Source organism: Rhineura floridana, chromosome 3, assembly GCF_030035675.1.
Source record: "Rhineura floridana isolate rRhiFlo1 chromosome 3, rRhiFlo1.hap2, whole genome shotgun sequence".
NCBI lineage: Eukaryota > Metazoa > Chordata > Lepidosauria > Squamata > Rhineuridae > Rhineura > Rhineura floridana.
Window position 1 is genome coordinate 191,537,470 of NC_084482.1, and position 20,856 is coordinate 191,558,325.

A 20,856-nucleotide genomic window follows, 5' to 3' on the forward strand; every position below is an offset into this window, starting at 1 on the left:
CAGGTTTCTCATCCCTTTATTAAGACAGCTTGCAATGGTACACAGAATTAAAAAGTATGGGAGAGAGAACCAACCATTGGTACTTGTTTAGAAAAAAAGGAAAAGTTCTGTCAGTTCATACAGAACAACAGCAAAACAAGGAAAAACAAAAAGTGGTCATCATACAACCAAATTAAATTTCACATTTACTCATGTAAGCAGCAGAAAGTTTTTATACAGTCCTGATAGGAATGATTAGGGTATAGGCTTCTATCATTTGGTTGCATGAAAATGTCACAGGACAGCAATTATGAAAATAAATTAAACAATTTACAAGAGATGTGTTAAATAATTTAGCAAATACGAATTACAATTTGCAAGATGTACATTTTTACACCATTGTCAGAATAGTAAACAGAGAAGAGACGGTAAGTTCACTGCAACAGTAAGGCAAATTATTCGAAACAGCTGTTAAGGTAAATGTTACATGCACACTAAGTTTGCAGAATATGAATTTGCAATGGAATCAAAAAAGTATTTTCCAAGTACAATTTGATCTTTCAGACAATTAAAAATCAGTTAAAATGCCAACCACCATTAACAGGTGGTAAAATAGGAAATATTCGCTATTTCCTATTAATGTAGATATTAACATGTACTGTTGTATACTGAAGCATCCCCCTACAAAACGTATTTAAAAATCCTTTTGTAATGATTGAACCTCAAGCAAACAAGCTGCAAAGTGTAACTATTGCTTGAAATGCATTATCATCCAAAGCTGAAGTGAACATTTAAATTTATTTAGGTTCCAGAATTCTGTTCACATTATTCAAAATACTATATTCACAATACAAATAAAAATAGCAATGGATTCAGCCAGCAAAGGAATACATAGAACAAATTATGTTATCTGAATTAACATAGCTATGACGATCAACACACAAGCTTAGGAACGGCTCTTTCTGAAATTCTGAAACTTATTTCATAACACATGTATTAAATGTAGCCCATTTTATAAAAAGCCAATTTTATGATAAACTCTTGGCTTCAGTGAATTGTTGTCCAGATATAACAGAAATAAGTGCATGAGGCATAATTATTTGTTAAAATGTTCATCTGATAAGTAGTATCAGACTTTAAACTGTGATTATAGAACAAGTTCTTTTATCCACCATCTAGCTTGTCACAAAGGAGTATCATCAAACCAGCCTGTTTCCAGTGTATTGCTAAACTATGGTTTAGTACAGAGGCAGATAATCTGTGGCTCCTCCAGATATTGAACGACAGCTCCCATCATTCATGTCCACTGGCCATAGGAGTTGGAATCCACCAACATCTGGAGGACCAAAGGTTAACCACCCATGCTTTAGTGCTCATGAACAAGCAAAAAACAGTCTTGAACTAATGCTCCTTTATCTCTCCTCCTCCAATGTGGATGCAAGATCAGAAGCATCTGCTTCCTGTTTTAAACTAGCCAGTTTATCCGTGGTTTATGATCCCAGCTCATTAACAAACCATAGATTAAACTGACCAGAATTATTTGACCGGTTTCCCATGCCGGGTTGGTTCAGATACACCAAGACAAAGGATTAATTTAAAACAGGAAGTGGATGATTCTTATCTCTTCACAGCTGTGCCAGAAAGGGAAGGGGGAATGCCAAAGGCTCACTTTTCATTCACAACGCTCTAAACTAGTTTAGCGTTATGCCCAAAATGGTTCAGTGAATTAGCCTGTTGCCTTGATATAGAACCAAAGCAGACAGTCTGAAGTACCATCAATCTCCTTTATCCATCATAGTGAACAGGATAAGGAATACTAAGTAGCTGCCAAAACCTTCCCACGGTACAAGACCAAAAAGCCAATGCTCTTAGTATGTTATTTTCTACAGTACCAAGTAAAGGAGGCACCCATTTAAAGATTATTTTCAAGTTAGTTTCTCACACAAAAACCGATACCCCATAAAGATGGAACACCTTGCGACTTATCTACACTTAGGATTTGCTTGTGCTCATCATACATTTGGCAAATCTTTCAAAAGCTGATCAGCTGCACATGTCAGTTTTATGTGAATGTTCACAATTTACCAAAATGCACACATTCTGACCATTTGCCATGCCTAAAACATTTTTCGTTTTTTGGGGGGAGCAGGAAGAGAATACTGGTAAGTAGACCTAGGAGAGTGTTTGCTGCAGACTTCTTACTAAGTTTGCTGAATAGTTTAGAATATAAAGTCACTTTTCAGAATTAGAAAGCATTTACCTTACTACAATGTATTCTAGGATACTATTGAGATAATTTTGGTGATTACCTCTAAATTAAGGCATCTTGTTTGCCCCCCACAAAAAAGCCCCTAAGTTTTGTAACCTTTACATTCAGTCTACAAAGGCATAGAGAACTTGTGGCCAATGTTTTAAGCCTTGCGTGCCAAACTTTTCTATCAGCACAGGTGTCTTGATCAACAGAAATCTGATTCTCAACTCTTTTATCTCCAAGTTAAGCTCAGTAACATCCAGGCTTATTGTACTTTATTAGAATTATAATGAAAAGGGGTGTCTTTTGATGGCACGTTGCAGAAGATTCATAACCCCTGAATTCTCTACTTTTTAAAACAACCAACAGCAAAAGCAGTCTTCTATGAACATAAAGGTTTAATTCAAAATACATTTTGACCTACCACCAAAACTTCTGTCGTCTACTTAACCCAACATATTCAGTTCAGAGTTTTAATTGATGCACTATTTACAAAGCAGCAATGTATGAATATTTAGGGGATTAAATGAGTCACATTTTAATCCTTAAGCAATAGATTTGCTCTCAGTATAAGCACTTGAAAATATTCAAAAACTTAGTTTAATGACTGCTTCACACATTACAGTAGAAGCAAACATGTTAAAATTTAGCACATAACTGCTTCTCTTCTTTAATGGGCAAGATGACTTTCTCCCCCCTCCCCCCATGGCTGCCATTATCCGTGGTGGGGATGAAGATATGCAGCCCCTAAAATTATAAATATGCTAAATCCTTAATCCATATTTTCAGCACACAATGCAGTCCAGAGAAATACCTTGAAAAATTTAAGGAACACTGGCTCAACGTGTAGCTAGACTTTATACATGCAGTCATTAAGATTTTGTTGTTTCAGTGGATGTTGGTGGTATAATAAAGGCTGCCAAAATTTACCACATGCTGCAATGTACACAAAATTTGCAGTCACAAGATTTGCTATTAGATCTAAGCAGTGATGCAGTTAGAAACACTTATTAGCCTTAATCTGCTTGATCAATGACATCCAGCAAGGTTGTATACAACTACCTTTAATGGTACAGAGACAGTGCAGCACAGGGGTCGGGGATTTGTGGCCCATGATATGTTCTTGGACTTCCCAACTCCCATCACCTCCTGTGAGCATGGCTGTCAGGGATTATGGAAACTGTAGTCCACAACAACTGGAGGACCATGGGTTGCACACCTCTGGCAGAGCATAGCAGCAGAGCCACCTGACTTATCAGCTACTTCAAAGCATAACACAAATGGCAAGCAATGCAAAAGATGATCTGGTCCTTATACTACCCTCATGTTTCATTAAATGGTGCTTTCAAAATGGCAATACACTAAGGAATGCCAAAATAAACAAACATATGGTGCATTAATTTCCTATTTTAATGGTTGGGGAAGGAAGTTACAGAGGTGTTATCCAAGAACACTTTAATGGAATGGATACTGAAAACTTGTGTAGGTTGAGACTTGAAAATGATTTGGCTTCGTAAGAGATTAAACTGCCTTATTAACAAGATAGAGCGTCTTATTTTAGGAAAATGGTGTGTTTTGCATCCAGGACTACATACTGTATTGTAACCAAAAAGCACTCATGACTATGTGATTGCAGAGTTACAATGAGGAAAAAAAGGAAAGATGCAAAAAGGCCTAGCTATCCAATGGTCTACTGAGCTTTTAATTTTCTTTAGCTTATCCACAAGTGTCAAATATGGAATTGACACTGTTCCATGTTTGAGGGCCACTGATAATATCCAAAGTCAAAAATATTCTTGTCACGCTGCTCAAAATTCCAGAGACTTTAAGGCACACTTGAGACTGCTAGATTTAAGAGCCACTACATTCGGAACCGATGATCCTCCGTGGTGCAGAGTGGTAAGCGGCAGTAACGCAGCCGAAGCTCTGCTCACGGCCAGAGTTCGATTCCAACAGAAGGAGGAAGTCAAATCTCTGGTAAAAGGGGTCGAGGTCCACTCAGCCTTCCATCCATCCGTGGTCGGTAAAATGAGTACCCGGGATATGCTGGGGGGTAAAGAAAGGCCGGGGAAGGAACTGGCAATCCCACCCCATATATACGGTCTGCCTAGTAAAGGTTGCAAGACGTCACCCTAAGAGTCGGAAATGACTCGCACTATAAGTGCGGGGACACCTTTACCTTCGGAACCACTATTCCTTTCCTTAAAGGAAATATCCTCCCTCCTTACTCAGCCAGCAATTCCTCCAACTCCACAGAAAGTTGTCAACAGTCCAATATATCCATGTATCTGGAAAAAAAACTTGCTGTGCCAACGCTAAAAAAAATCAAGAAGCCTTTTCACTTGGTGCTAAGCAAGACCACTAGGAACATGAACCATAACATGAATGGAAGGATTTTATAACATTTGTATAGCATGAGGTCAACACAGTGAAAGCTTCTATTACTACAAATCAAAACAAATAGGGAGGAAAAGCATTTTTCTTTACTGTAATAATCACAGACCTGTGTGGTATAGAAATTGCTGATGAATTTATAGGGTTTATTTCAAACCTGTAATTTTGTAGTGGGATATACTGGGCTGGTTCACATGTCACATTGAACCATAGTTTAAAACAAACGTATGGTTTAATGTGAATGAGCAGCATGTTGGTGCACACTGCTTAGAAGTTCCCATGGCACTCCTCCTCCACTCTTACTGCTCCCACACTGCAGACAAAATAAGTCACGAGTCTGGCTCGTTGTGTCATTTGAACCCAGGCTCATAGTTTGCTCCCTCCAACAAACCACAAACAGTAAACCATTAACAAACCATTATAACTTGTGGTTTGGAGGGCACAAGTCAAGAGCTCTGGGTTCTGTTGACATGACAAGCCAGACTCTGCCTTGTTTCATCTGTGGCATGGCAACAGAAGGAGCACCATGGGAACATTAAAACCATAATTTTGAACTAGGCCACCATATATTAAATCTTTTTGCTTCTAGAGCAAGTCTTCTTGAAATGTGTTTTCCTAGGGACTAAAGTGGTAGAGTTGTCCAGCTGTTGTTTCAGTCATCTTCAGTTCTGAATAGCAATCAATACAGAGCAAGGCTACCTTAGATTATTTTCATACAGCCCAGGATATATATTAGAAAGTATTAATTGCAACTGAAAGCATATCCTTTAACTGAAACATTTTGGCTATGTTGAGACTTAAGGCCAAGATACGTATTCTTTCAAAGGCAAAAAGTTACTTCCATGTCATAATTTATGAATTGTTATACTTTATTTAAAAAGATGGGGTCAAAATAGTCAAGTAGTCTCTGTAATGAGACTTGGCTCAGTCTATATTTTCTGGCCATTACCTCAGCATGGGACCAATGGAACATGTATCTTTGGACATTGCCCTGTACTGTAGAGAGACCACTCATTTCTAAATCCTAAGAATGGAAAATAGGTTTTAGAAGGTCAACACAAGCATCAACAACACTAATTACTGCTAATAAGCACTGAAATGTAGTTAGATGTAATTGAATTGAAAAGTTCAAAAGCTATGCATGCTAGGTATCTGGAGATATATTTTCCATACAGATATTGCTGTTTAAAATATCAATGTGCCAAAATAGTGTCAACTTGATCAAGTAAATCAAGCTTGAGTTCTAGTCAGAGTGGTAAATTTCCCTATAGAAAACTTAATTCATGGATTGGATATCTGGATATTCCTTCAGGATACAATGATACATCCCTGTGCATAGAAGTGTTATTTTCTGAGAGGATTTTTTTTTCTGAGGTCTTACGGTAGGCTTTGCTGCAGCAATCTACAAATACACCACTATTGTAAACTTTTACAATCAAATCTGAAACAGCAGACAGTCAAAAGTACAGGGGTAGCCCCAGCATGTGGAGTTTATGTCAAGGCCACACTGTTGCAGTATCTGGAACAGTTTATCAAGAGTACAATGAACACTGGACCTTTTCGGTTTGTGTAGTACAACCTCTAAAGCTGCCTTAATACTTGAAGCCACAAACTTGCCCTAAATTAACATTTGGGCCAATTTTTCCAATGTGTTTATATAAACTGAGAAATTGCGCAAGAAACATCCCTTTGGATCTGTCAATCCAACAACTGCAACATTATTGCTCCTTTGTTCTCAGGAACATCTACTAGCATATTTTTATAGAAATGGGTGATTTAGAGCTAAAGATTTTTTCTATTGTCAACCTTTTAAAACCTTTCAAGGTTTGCCTGAAAATCCTATATGGAAGAACCTTTCACAAAGGCAAGTTATCGGTTAAACATTAAGTGAAGTAGGATACTGCAAAGCTTAACAAAATGTGACTATACAGTTGGTAGCCATACATAAGCATATCCAGTTGCTTAACTCGCCTTAAATCAATTGTACAAAGTCTTTGCTGATATTTTTATTTTTATTCTCTGGAAACCTTAATACTGGAAGTCTGAATTATGTATTTCAACACACTGTAAACTCCTTGCATTGATGGAAAATCCTCTGCATCAAAGAACTTCTTTTTTAGCAAATGGCACTTAGTTGTGGCCAAGGTCAATTTTTTGAGCTGATGGAAAATTACACAAACAAACATTCAGCACAAAGCTAAAGACTTACACAACTAGATGCAATCTAATAGCCTTAAGGGGAATTTTTGGGGCAAAATTTGATTAGCATTGCAGGGTTTGGACAGATAAACTAAAGCTAATATTCCAATTCCAATTTTGAGGCTCGTTTCTCAGAGGCTGTACTGTATTTCTTGGAGGTTGCCATACACTTCTTACAGAAACAACTAGGTTTCAAACTCTGTCTCTGTGAGACAGTTTATCATTCTTACAATTAAAGACATTTATAGCAAGACAGCGGCCCTTTGGTTCCAGTTGATATAAAAAACAGTGTTGTAATAATGCCAGAAAGGTAGGGAATAATTCAGTTTTGTGATGCTTTGAACTTCAGCTGAAATTTGGCAATCCAAGGAGGGCACCAACTGCTCCAAAGTATCCCTGCATTTAAAAGAAGATTTTGCACAAATCAAGTTTCAGTAACCATATTAAATTTGGTCTCTTTCAAAATAGAAATACGGGACAAAATCTCATTTTTTCCCTAATTGATATCTGACAATTAAGAAAGAGAAATATATCCACACTACAGTCAATATACTGAAAATACTGTGGATAAACTAAATGCTAAACAAGCCTTTGTATCAAGTATACAGGCGGCTGCGAACTCTCCTATGCTCTACTTCTCTTATTCCCTCCCTTGATGCTGTTTGTCACCAGTCCTTCCTCCCTGCATTGTCCCAAATTCCTTTTTCAGCCTGTGACTGGCAATGGGAACATTGCCACATGTGCACAGCACATTGTTTACTTCCTTGGAAACTTAAGAGTTAGTAACTAAGGCTAAACAGGAGGCAAACAGAATCTTGAGCACAATTTCTACAGCACTCCCATGTTTTGGACTGGTCTGTGCTCATGCACATATCTGATCTCCATTGTAGCTTTCAACAAATGGTATACAAGTGAGTAAGTCATGGGTGAGCCTTCCATGATCTTGGTCCATCTTAAATAAGGCTATGCTTTACAGCCTACATGACTGAGGGCAATTACTGTGGCAAACAGGATGCTTGACAATAACTAATTTTAAAACTCTAGTGATTTCAACCCTTGCCCAAGGAAGAATTGACTGTGAAAGATCCAAGCTGCAAAGGCACTGGCTATGTAAACTGGTGATTGTCAAACCCTCCTATGGTACCTGAGAAATGTGACAGTAATTCAGGACTCATTTTTCTGAAAAAGTAATATGTATAGGTGCAGCAGTGCCTTTTACTATTCCACTGTTTTCATTAAGGCACAGTTCGCTTGTTTGCTTTCCCCAATAACTAAAATATGTTGGGTACAATCCAGCCAAAGCATTTTTAAGCACCATTAATGTTAATGAAGAAATTTCTGCACATGCTTTTCTGTTGATATCGGTCATGCTTTAAAGTGCTCAACTTTGGTTGGATTGTGTCCATTATGTTTTTAAAGTTCATTAACCTAAGCATAAGTCTAATGAAGAAATTAAACAGAAACTTTGAAACGGAACACTTTTGTCATATTCAGAAACAGCATTTTTTTATATAAATGTAAAGACCTTCCTCGTTCCTAACACAGTTCATTGCATACAATCTCTCTTACCATCCTGATAACTCAAGTACAAACGGAGGAAGATATTCAACTAATCTGTCCTGTCAGTGCAAGGATTTCCATGTGTACAATGGGACTTTTCCCCCTACTCCTCCAACACCCTCCCCAAATCAGCTCCAGAAGTTGTGGGAACCCCTAGAACAGATTTAGGGGTGCATGGGTGGAGGAGAGGGGAGGAAAGTCCTGTTGGGCAAGTGGAAATCTTTGCGCTAATGGGACACGTTCCTTAGTATGGATACAACCCAAACCCTTTACATAGCTTCCAAATCAGGAATGAAGAAAGTAATTATAAGGTGCTAGTAACAGATAAAATTTAAAATTCTGGCATTTGTACTGGAAGACAAACGTGGTCTAAATCAATATTTAATTGCAGTGGTCATACATACCTCATGTTCTAGGAACAAAGCCTTCAATTGGCCCTTGGACCAGTAATCCAGTGCATATGCCAAAAGCTTCATCGACAATGTATTCACACGTAAAAAGTTACCAACAAAGACAACACGGTTTATTTTCTAAAGAAAAAGAGCAATAAAAGTTTCCTCACTGGGATATAATCAAAAGCAATATGAGTTTTCAATGGGATGTAAGAAAAAGATCAGCAGCACAATACTAGCATGCTTATTCAGAAGTCCCACTATGTTCAATGGAGCCACCTTCTAGCTACGTGTGCACAGGACTGTGGAATCAATGAACTATAAATAAACGTGTAACAAAATTTAGATAAGATTTACACACTGCCCTTCACCAGATTTCATTCCAGGGCAGTTTTCAGTTCAAAAACAAAAATAATCTATAAGCTATAAATTTGTTTCTAAATTTATTTATAACATATACATTTACCTCTCCATTTAAGCATTCTGTAGAGATCTAGAAAACTGCCGAACGTTTGGAGCCGGATTTCACCTTCCATGAACTGAATGATCCTGCTGGTGGAAAGGCTACTTTCACCAATTCCTCCCCCCTTCCTGCAGATTCCCTGTTGTGGAAGGCCAATCCTCCATACATTTTCAGCCGGTGCAAGGCGCTGCAGGGAGAAATTGGTGAAAGTTGCCTGCCCCTCACCTTGTGCCAGTAGGAGTGGTCTGAAGCAAAACTCCATTCAGCTGGAGCAGGTCTGGATCAGTCCCAGAACTTGAAGGTGACAAGAATTCTGCCTCCCACGAGTCCATCTGATGTTGCACTCATCAGAACCTTCTCCCCTGCCTTCTGAAGATAAGTAGGCAGCAATCCCAAAATAATTGGCAGGGGCTTTCATACAGCCTTGCATGTGGACTTCCCTTTCCAGGGAGGCTCACATGGCACTAAATCTGATGTCACTCCAGCACGATATAAAGAACCTTCCATTTGCCCAAGCCTTCTAGCATCTTCTCTAGCTGTTTTTTTTAACTGGGTATCTGTTTTTATTGATCTGTATTTGTTTTACTGTTCCGCTACATATTTTACATAATTGTTATCAGTGTAAGAGGGTAGTTATGCAGATGGAGATAGGTGTAAGGGAACAATGGAGGGTCAAGCAGAGACATTTCAACTTGTAAGCAAGGTCCAGCTACCAAATGAATACTGTAACTGTACAGCAACAGGCACTGACAAGGTGATCACAAACAGGTTGACTTGCACATATCACTGTATTCTTAGTCCTAGATTAGAAGAACTGCTATAAGCAGGAATACTACAAATTCTCTTCTGGATCAAGCAATTGTAAAATACAATCAAGCCAAGCCACTACTGTGAGTGAAGGAGTACTCAGTGTCTTCATAGCCCTGTACAATGCTGCTTGATCCATATGCAACAAGGCAGCACTGTAAAGAAGCCAAAGACAGCAAGAAATATTCCAGATGCGCACTTGTTTCTTCCTCCTTTTTGGGCATATTAGTCAGTTAACATATAGAAATTCCACATTTCCACAGGTTTGCATCTGAAACAGATGTGATGCTTCAGATAGCAGCAATGACAGAAATGCTTTAGAAAAACTCAGTAAGGCACACTTACATATTGGAATCAACCTATAAAAATATAAGCTTATAATCAAGTGTCTTTGCAAGTGTAACACACCTGATTACTTTTCTCCTAACTAGTGCTTATCAACTTAACAGCCAATTCCAATCTGTAAAAGAAAGAACCTGTTTATCCCCAACGAAGAAACTGATGTATGAGCAAATCCTCATACATTCTACTCCAATCTGGATTTTAAATTCACTGCAGTCTCTACTGTTCCTGCCTAACAAAGTTTACCTCATTTACAGCACACATTCGTGCTATAGATCCAATGTTATTGGTGATAGTAACCAACGTTGCTCTAGCCAGATCTTCTTTACTAACAGATTCCCGTTTTTCCTTGTAGATCATATTCCCAAAGCTAAAAAGAAAGAGATCCCACAATGTTATATATATATTTTTATTAAGAACACGATTTCTATGCCAAGTCCTCCTCCTCTTACTTACAATGACTGTCAACTGAGGGTGGTAGTGGGGAGATGAGGCTAATTCCATTTCAAACAGACCACAATAAGTCAAGGTTTGTTCTTTGCTTACCAGCTGTGATTTATCTGGAGTAAAACAAACCACGATCCTTGCTTGGAATCTAATTTAAACAAGGGTTATGGTTTGTTTCCTCCACACACTAGCAGGGAGGAGCAAACAGCCCCAATTGGTTGTTCATGGTAAACCATTAACTATGGTTTACTGTGATGTGATATAAGCTGAACATCTCCAATCTTATCTTTATAACCATGCACTTAAAATATAGGAAAAAACAGATTGTAACCAGGAACTTAAAGCATTCTAACTGAATACCTTTACTACTTGATAATTTCTACTCTAACTGCATAACTGAGAGATTTTTAAATCATAATGGCTGTATCACTACCTGCCTTATCTACTAGCTCCAAAGAACCAAGTTAAACGGAGAGAGACTGTGATGTGACTCGCATAACGTTAATGTTTTGCCTCAAAAGGTCTTTGCAAAGGAGACCACTATACATACAATCTAAAGCACCGGTCTTCAGCTGGTGGGTGTGGACCTGCTACTGGGTCGCTGCCTAATTCAAGGTGGGTCACAACAGCAGTACTATCACCATAGAAATATATAGTAAAAAATTAAGAACTGGGCCACCAAATGCTTATTTGTTGTAAAGGTGGGCCCCATGTCTGAAAAGACTGAAGACTACTGATTTATAGAGTAGGGAGCATAAATTCAAGGCTAATGTCTATGCAGCCAACACATCTTTCGCCTCAAACGCATGGGGTTGTATCCAACTAAATCATTGTGCACACAGAACAACCTCCCCCTCCAGAGCAGATCAGGAGGCAGGGCAGGAGGAGAGAGAGGGGATGTTCGGTTTCACACACGCGCTGAATTAGTTGGATACAACCCGACTGCTATCCTGGGTTCTTCTTAGGTATGTGTTAATAGATTACTATGGGTGGTATTCAATGCTAGTCCTACTCAGAATAGACTGCAGTTAATAGACATGGCTAACTTAAATTCTCTAATTTCAATGGTTCTACTCTGAGTAGGATTTAGTTGAATACAACCCTAAAATATTAGAAAAGTATCATATAAACACAACACATTTTAAAATTTCTTATTAAGCATTCTTAATTAGAAAACATTATTTCATGAGTCTCTTAAATACAGCATTTTAATGGAAATGAGTGTTCTCTTACGACACCAACCTGGATGCCACTGCCCACCCTGGCAAGCCAAACCGTTCATAGTCTCCACCATAAATATCCCGGACTAGCTTGTCGGCCTGTGTGCTGTCCCCTTTGGATGCCATTTCTAGAGCTTCTTCAAAACTTTCACACCCAGTCAGTAAGCTGCACAAACCAAGGAAGGTCCCACCACCTAAACTGGTGTGGGGAAAAATAAAAGAGGACTGACTTGTAAACTGCATTTCTATAATTAATTTTTTTAATGATACATCCATATCATCCGTCCAAACCAGAAGAAACCTAGTAAGCTAAACTGACTATGTAAGGAATTAAGTATACAGTTATCTAGAAGTTGCTCCTAGTGAACGAATATACAGTTGACTGATTTATATTCAGTTGCTGTCTGCCATATCACAAAGGCTCTTGATGGGCAATATTAAAAAGCAGGAACAACACTTGTACCTCCACATATCAACCAAAGCAGTTACTATGGAACCCAGCTAAGGGTTTGTCTTTTTAGGTGCTTCTCCCAACTGAGGTAGCTGGAGTGGTGTTTAAATGTAACCACAAGTATCCTGCTGACTGGGACAAAGTTATTAAAACTGTGACCATGTAGCAGCTGGGCAGTCTAGATAGAAACAGTACAGATCTTCCCAATACTGGTAGCTTCCTTTCTCTTTAAAATCTTTCCACTTTTTACCTAGCTGCTTATATAATACAAGTTTGAAACGATCCTTTGTAAAGACTGTAAACAACAAAAATGAAAATGTTGACAATCAGTGAGAATACAACTCTAAAAAAACTTGGTGTGTCAGTTCACATTGCTCTTAGATCAAGAAAGCTAAACACATCACAAAACAGGAATATGCTTCAGAATGGCAATTTCTTCAATGATGTATGCATTTGAAAGAGGCCCATAAGAACACAGTGGATTATAATTTCACTTAATAGCTTAACCTGACATTCATTAAATTCTCTACCTTGTTCCAGTTACTCTCTTATAGTTGTCTTTGGAATGGACAGCTAGAATACTGACTCCTGAACCAATGTTTACAACCAGCAATGGGTATGGATCATCCAGGTTAAAAGGCATCTTTTGGCATCTTTCAGGTTCTGATGCGTTTTCAAAATAATAGCACTCTGCCTGGCCGTTAAAACTGACAGAATCTATATACAACAAGCCTTTGACAAGGCAGTCAAGTTCATCCAGTTTGTGCAGCTGGAGGTCTCCAATCTGTGAAAATGCAAAATATATATTATTATTACTTTTTCTCACCACAAAGTGATATCAGCAGCCACTTTTAAGCCAAATACACTGATAAGTAAGTTTTAAAAAGCCTATAATGGTTATACAAGCAGCTAAATACAGTTTGACTCATTACAATAAGAATTATACCAGAATTCTCAAAATAACCAAGCTAATAAGGAATAAAACCCCCACAAGTCTCCTTGACTTTCATCAGCCTCTCCACGTGTGCCATATGTGCAACTCTGTACCTTTCATTTTTTTCAAACATTTCAAAAACAACAAAAATGTGAGAAGTAGCTTCTCACCAGCCAAATGCTTGGCATGTGCATATGGACAAAAAAAATATCATTTTTTTTTAAACCCAGTTAGAGGATGTAGCGTTCTAAATAAAAGAAGGCCCACATAACTATTTTGCAAGTCATGTGTACTTAATTTTCTACTTGCAGACCATTTTGGGCAATGTTTTAAGTAAAAAACTATTAAGACTCAGCTAACTCTGCCTACACACACACACTACCAGAGGCTAGATGGGTGTGTGTGTGTGTGTGTGTGTGTGTGTGTGTGTGCGCGTGGAGAACAAATATGAGAATAAGGTAAGAAAAATGCGAAGAGATACTATTTAAATGTCATCTTCATTGCTATGTCAATACTACCCAAAAAGGGGCTAACCCCAATCCTTTTATAAAATGGTAGTTATTGTTCCTAAAGGACTGGATGGCTGTTAGAAGCATGCAACTCATGACAATAGACAAGACACACCAAGGAAGCATGTGCTGCAATTAACATGCATCCAGGATTGAAAAAATCCCCAATATCCAAAACATTCCCAGTTGTCTTCCAACCCTGCATGCAAATACTGGGTACTGCAGGTTCCTAGCAAAGGAAAATGAGAGGAGAATGGTAACTATGAAAAGTGCAAGGCCCCATAATCCTGAGAATTTTGTCTGGGTACAATACAACTTCCTGATCTAGGACTGAGAAGAGCATCAGGAGGAGTTTGGTAGTCAGTGCTTCTGAATTAACAACATCATGGAGGAAAACAAGGGGCTATTTCGGCAATGGGCGTAGAGGCAGGACAACAACTGCTTCATACACGCAGTCACTGTTATGTAGGCAATGATTTTTCACAAAAGGCTCCAAAGTATGAATCCAAAGGTTTGCTGGCCCATCAGATCTTTGTCTGTGATAGCAGAGGCAATGATTGCACAGACTTATTACTTAACCAACACAGATTGTAACATACTTCTAGAACAGAAAATTATGAAACAGGATGCAACTGAACTACCTACTGTGCGAAAGTCTTCTTCAAACTTATAGGCACCACCGCCAGTGGCACACAGCACTGTATGCAGTGTTGAGAAGTTTTTATTTCTTCCCATTTGAATAAAAGTAGGCAAATCATGAGTTGGGAATCGGATAAAGTGCAGGTTTCCCTTTCGCCCAAAGAGTATCAAGTCCTTGAGTTCAAGGTGGACATCCCGAATACCGGTGGATCCGTAGGCTACATTTGATGTCAAATATCTGCGAATACTTTTCAAGCTTTCAACTTCTTCCTGCTCTTCTTCTGCAGTAATATCAATAGGTTCAAAGTATGCGAGTTTCACTAGGGTTCCTCCAATGTCCATACCAAACCATGGAAAAGCTGGGGAGAAACAAACCTACTGTTAGTCATATACATATGAAAATTACAACTGAACACCTTCTCAGTTGCCAGCAGCGCTCTCTTCAGTGTTTCATTAATCAAGAAATTAATGAAAACCGCTTGACATTATTATGGCTTGACAGCATAAGAACTCCTAATTTGTTAGCATGCATCACCCAGTAATAGTAAATTATATCATACTACAAATTATTGAACAGTTAATCACCAATCTTACCCACTACATTTCTAAAAACATGAATTATATCATTCTGAAATTTCAAAAACACTTTCATACAGTTGATTTATCTTGTGTGTGACTGTGGGTGCTAAAGTGTTTGTAAGTCATGCTAACAGAATCTTTTTCTAAGAATGGCAATAGTTAAATAACCAAATAAAAAGACTCTGCTCTCAACTCTACTAGGCAGTAAACAAAAGTGAGAATTTCTTATAAAGACTGATAGGTATCCCAACAAGGCCCCTTAAAAGGCACAGAAGAAAACACTTTTAAGATCAGCAGCACCAATGGATTAAGTACTTTGCTGCTCTGTCATTGAAGATATTTAGAGGTACCTGAAAAGCTACTGGAGCTAAAATCCTACACGCACTTACTTGGAAGCAAGCGACTCAGTGGGATTCATTCTTAGAACAGACTTCCTTACATAAAGGTAGAATCCATAGAAGCTGGGCTCTAGCTAATCATGGCATTTGCATAAAAAGAGAACGCTAAAATAACCAGCAGCTCTTTGACAAAAAACTTTCCCCTCCTCTCCAATGCCAGACTTAAGAAGCATGAAAACTTTACATTGGTGACTCCTCTGAAGTATTATCAGATGAATATTAAAATAACTGAAAACAGCTCGCTACTTAATCTTTGATTAACTGATTATACGGGAAGAATACATGAACATGTGATTTAAAATATTTCTCAATATTGTATAGGCTTTACTGTACTTCAACATATTTGCCACTTTTAAGACTTTTCAGAACTTCGTTAGGTAGTTTCCTGCAGGCTTTGCAATTATAAAACTGCAACCCCTCCTCCCATCAAGTACTTGAACATAAGCAGCCTGTTTATAACTCTTCAGCATTGTGTAATAAAGATGGTCTAAGGGCATCCAGTAATCTTTGAACCTTCTTTGTTTCTGCCAACAGGACAGCTACAGTTTCTAGCCTTTAAGATGAAGTTAGGTATTAATTCTACATGAATGTATTAGGAGGTGGGTGATATCTTTCTTATAAAATAGTTATTTATGAAAGCTGAAGTTAGTTGGGCTTACATCAAAGTGTTTTCTTTAGAACAGCAACAGGGAACCTGTGACTCTCCAGATGTTGCTGGATTCCTACCACCATCAGCCCCAGCCAGCACAGCCAACAGTCAGGGAAGATGGGAGCTATAGCCTAGCCACATCTAGAGAGTTAGTTTCCCCATCCTTTCTTCAGAACCAGGATGCAACTCTATTTAAAACATGCCAAATCCTTTGAAAGGACTTTTTTGTACTTGTGAAAACACTATATTAGTAATAGTTTCCACACAAATTTTCTTTTACAGGCACCAACAATAGCACATTTATGAAACCCTCCTTCCCAAAAGACTGTTGTACTAGACTTATGATGGGTCCAGACGTCATGTCTTCCAATTTAGAGATGGCTAGTATTGAGCATTTTAGCATTCGTCCCAGCTGCAGCACTAAACCAATTCAGGAAGTTACCAGGCAGGCCAGTATATATACAGTGGAAAATTCTACATGCAACACAACCGCATACATGCAGTAAAGGAGGAAAAGTAAGATTTCAACCTGTCAGTGTTTACAGACTATGAGTTCTACCCAACTAAGTTGTATTCAGAGTAGACCTATTGAAATTAATGGGCCTAAGTTAATCATATCCATTAATTTTAATGGGTCTACAAGTATGACCAATACTGGTTTATTTATTTATTTATTATTTGATTTATATCCCACCCTTCCTCCCAGCAGATCCTCCGTGGCGCAGAGTGGTAAGTGGCGGTAACGCAGCCGAAGCTCTGCTCACGGCCAGAGTTCGATTCCAACAGAAGGAGGAAGTCAAATCTCCGGTAAAAGGGGTCGAGGTCCACTCAGCCTTCCATCCATCCGTGGTTGGTAAAATGAGTACCCGGCATATGCTGGGGGGTAAAGAAAGGCTGGGGAAGGAACTGGCAATCCCACCCCATATATATGGTCTGCCTAGTAAATGTCGCAAGACGTCACCCTAAGAGTCGGAAACGACTCGCACTACAAGTGTGGGGACACCTTTACCTTTTACCTTCCTCCCAGCAGGAGCCCAGGACGGCAAACAACAGCACTAAAACACATCAAAACATCATAAAAACAGACCTTAATGCTGGTTGCAACCATAGGGTTGTATCTAACCTAGTGCTGGTTGCATCAGCATCCTTGCACAAAAGAACATTCTCGCTCTCTCCTCCCCTTGCACACCTTCTACATCTGTTCTGGAGGTTCCCCCAACCCTCCAGAGCAGATTTAGGGACTTGCACAGGGGGCATGGGGGAATAATCCTTGCACTAGTGCCATTATTTAGTTGACTACCTCCCACAGACTGTATATTTAAGAAATACAATTCCACATACAAGGTTAGATGATTTATACATATGTAGCAACTGTGATAATTGACTGTTAAGTATTAAGTTGTGGCAAGTCTTTGAGACAACATGAAATACAAATCTAGCTAAACGTTACCAATTAAGATTTTACTACATTTTCTGTATGTCAGACATGGCTTGATTGACATTAAATGACTTGTGGCACAATCCTATGCACACTTAAGACCCAATAAACTCAATGAGACACGTACAGGATTGAGGTATTGCCCAGTCTACATTTGTAATTGAATAATTTATCAAACAAAAGTGGTATGCTTGTGGGAATAAAATTAAGAGATCCATTCCTATAAGTAAAGTTAAATTATTCTTGTTCCGATTAAATATTTGATTAGTATCTTGTGCTTTAGTTTGAAGTAGAACCCAGCTTAGAGTACAACACCCAGAATGCAGGAAAGTGTTTTAGTATGCTACTATATTATTGCCACGATTCACTAAAAAAACTAGCTGTTTAATATGAACATGAAATAGTATGAGCTGCCTACCAGGTTATAAAACTGTTGGGACGCAGTTTATGAATAGAATAATTGTGAAAAGGAACAACAGAAAAAGTAAATGACAATCACCTCCCTTTTGTGCAACATCACAAAGGCACTTGTCACTTTCTTGGAACTTCTGTTTTTATCCATTAACACTACACTCTGGATATTTATGTGAAAACACATAGGAGTACTTTTTCAAGACATTATATGTGGGCTGGGTTAGGAAGGAAAAAAACTCATTGTATGAGAAGAACTTGGAACTTGAGGAAGAGCCTGCTTCTATTAAGTTACTGGCTATAATTTCCTGTTGTTTTACTAAGTTGTTCAGTTTAAATTGCAGACTCCTATAATATTTTCCTTCCAGGACCAAAGGGCAAAAGGCACATGCCACATCTACTTTTGCAAAACTACCCCTTATTTTGATAATAACTTTTACAGTTGACTATCTCCTGTATCTTATCATTATAAAACACTGGTAAATATATAACAACCATGATTTCCTAAAATGTACTTTCCTGCAGAACTTCCAAGTGACTACTAAAAAAGATAGCAGGTTTTCAAACATATGTTGTAACAAAACGTGGCAGTTCAAACACCAAGTAGCAGTCTAAAGCAAACCACCATATGGACGATATTAAAATAGCAAGCAGACTGCATGCAGCTCGGTCACATACAAAGCCATTTCCACTACATTGGAAAACAACACTGGAAGGCAGCTTCCTATCACACATACACTACAGGTATAAACAGCAAAAGAGAAGTGCATGCAGGTGTTAGATAGGACAACTCACATTAACATATTAACATATGCCGCCCTGGGCTCCTGCTGGGAGGAAGGGTGGGATACAAATGAAATAATAAATAAAACCTACAATTATAATCTGCCTCTAGGTACCAAGCCAGTGTGGTGTAGTGGTTAAGGTGTTGGACTATGACCTGGGAGACCAGGGTTCGAATCCCCACATAGCCATGAAGCTCACTGGGTGACCTTGGGCCAGTCACTGCCTCTTAGCCTCATGAAAACCCTATTCATAGGGTCGCCATAAGTCGGAATCGACTTGAAGGCAGTACACACACACACACAGGTAAGAAAAAAATGAACAAAAACAAATTCCAACTCAAGTGTTTTGTTTATATATTGCAGTCAGATAGATATTGAGGTTGTTTTCAATGCTAGTCCTACTCAGAGTTGGCCCAGTGATGTTAACAGACATGACTAACTTAAGTTCACTAATTTCAATGGGTCTACTCTGAGTAGTACTTCTCTGAATGCAACCCATTGCGCTCAAACAATGCCAGGCAAAGTGAGACAGAAAACGGGGTGTCACTTCATCAAGCATTGTTCCAGTATTTACGATCCCAACAGAAAAAAAAAACTAAACAACAGGCACAACCTGCTCAAATCTGAGGCATGAACAGAAGAGTTGGCAGGAGAGGAAAACCTTACATGGCTTCTTGGCATCTTTGATCTTCATGTCTGCGCCGCTGCGCTCACGACGGCAACGTTTGCTCCAGCCCCGGTGCGAATTTGTGTCTCTTGGATGATAGCCCTGGAGGAAAAAGTGGAGGAGGAGGAGAGGCGGCGGTGGCGGTGCTAAAGCTTCTTCCTCAGAGGATGATGACAGTGGTGGTGGTGGTAGCTGGTGGGCGACAGGGAGGCTCGATCTTGCTCTCTCCGGATATGAGGCGGGAGAAGGGAGGGTGAGCGCTTGTCTGACAGCAGGCACTCAAAGGATGGGGGTTGGGAGGCGGGGAATTAGAGGGAGCGAGAACGGAGAGGCCTAAGCTCGGCTGCGGCGGAACTGGGGAAAGGCCCGGCGGGTCAGAAGGATTGTTAACACACCTCCCGTAACTGGTTTGTCAGGCAGCGTTGCCCCTGCTCGGCCTGACAGAGAGGAAAGGGAGGCGGTAGAAGGGAGAGTACCTGCCGCCGCGCCGGCCCCGCCCACACGCACGGCACTGCCAGTTCACCGGCCACCCCCACCTCTTCCCCCCTCACTGGGCGCTCGCTAACATAAAATGACGGCCACCACCGGTGGTGGCGGGGGCGATGGGTGGGGCTCGGGCTCTACAGGCCGAGCCGACGATGCCGCAACGCCACCCGCCACCTCCTCCTCTCCTCCTCCTCCCTCCACCCCAGACACAGGACCCGCGCAAGGACAGATGGGAAGGAAGGAGGTGGCGGGGAAGCACGGCCGCACCTCACCTTCCTACGCCTCCCAGAGTGCACCGCGAAGTCCCAACCTGTTCTGGGCCATTCTGCGCTCGCTAAGCATGCCGGGAGCCTTCGTAGTTCCAGTGGCGAAAAAGGGAGACCATCTTCGTGGAGGTTTCCCAGGGAACAAAGCGGCTGTGGAACATCCCCCCTCCCCTTTACCTTTGCCTCAAGAACCACGCCACTCACCCCACAGAGAACTGGCGAATGACAAGCAAGGGCTTTCCCTGCTCCACCCCCACCCCTCATCTCTAGGTGTGACTGTAAGGCGCCTTCTAGTGGTCACGCTTGATAGGTGGTGTGTACTGGCGTAGGCAGGTGATGGCCCACATTCGGGGGGTGGAGTGGGATGAGGTGATTTATCCTGGAGGAGAAAAAAGTAAAAGTCGGAGTTAATAAAAAAACTGATCCTCTTGATTTGCATTTTTTTTAATATAAGAGATAGTCCCTAAACCACCATCAAACCCACTGTAGAAGGTAGTAAGCCTCTGAAAGTTGCTGGGAATCGCAGGGAGAATGCTGTTGCGCTCAAGCTCTGCATGTGGGCTTCCATAGGCATCCGTTTGGCCACAGAG

The 20,856-nt window shown here is 39.9% G+C and overlaps 1 protein-coding gene across 1 annotated transcript; it reads right to left on the reverse strand.

Annotated features, from left to right (window-relative positions):
* On the reverse strand, nt 1-20,257 carry LOC133380869 (pantothenate kinase 3). The gene is made up of 7 exons (XM_061619026.1): nt 19,514-20,257; nt 14,594-14,946; nt 13,036-13,289; nt 12,077-12,253; nt 10,634-10,757; nt 8,788-8,913; nt 1-7,219 (listed from the first exon to the last, which is right to left on the reverse strand). The coding sequence occupies exons 1-7, from the start codon at nt 19,539-19,541 to the stop codon at nt 7,169-7,171; spliced, it is 1,113 nt and encodes a 370-aa protein (XP_061475010.1). The 5' UTR covers nt 19,542-20,257; the 3' UTR covers nt 1-7,168.
* Between the last annotated feature and the right edge of the window lie 599 nt (nt 20,258-20,856).

Bases quoted from the DNA above. Each gene is read 5' to 3' on its own strand.
- LOC133380869 (XM_061619026.1), bottom strand. From the start codon at position 19,541: ATGAAGATCAAAGATGCCAAGAAGCCAT. The intron at 14,947-19,513 runs GTAAGGTTTTCC...GTTTCTCCCCAG, and splicing joins CAAAGATGCCAAGAAGCCAT to CTTTTCCATGGTTTGGTATG. The intron at 13,290-14,593 runs GTAGGTAGTTCA...GCATTTTCACAG, and splicing joins TTGAAGAAGACTTTCGCACA to ATTGGAGACCTCCAGCTGCA.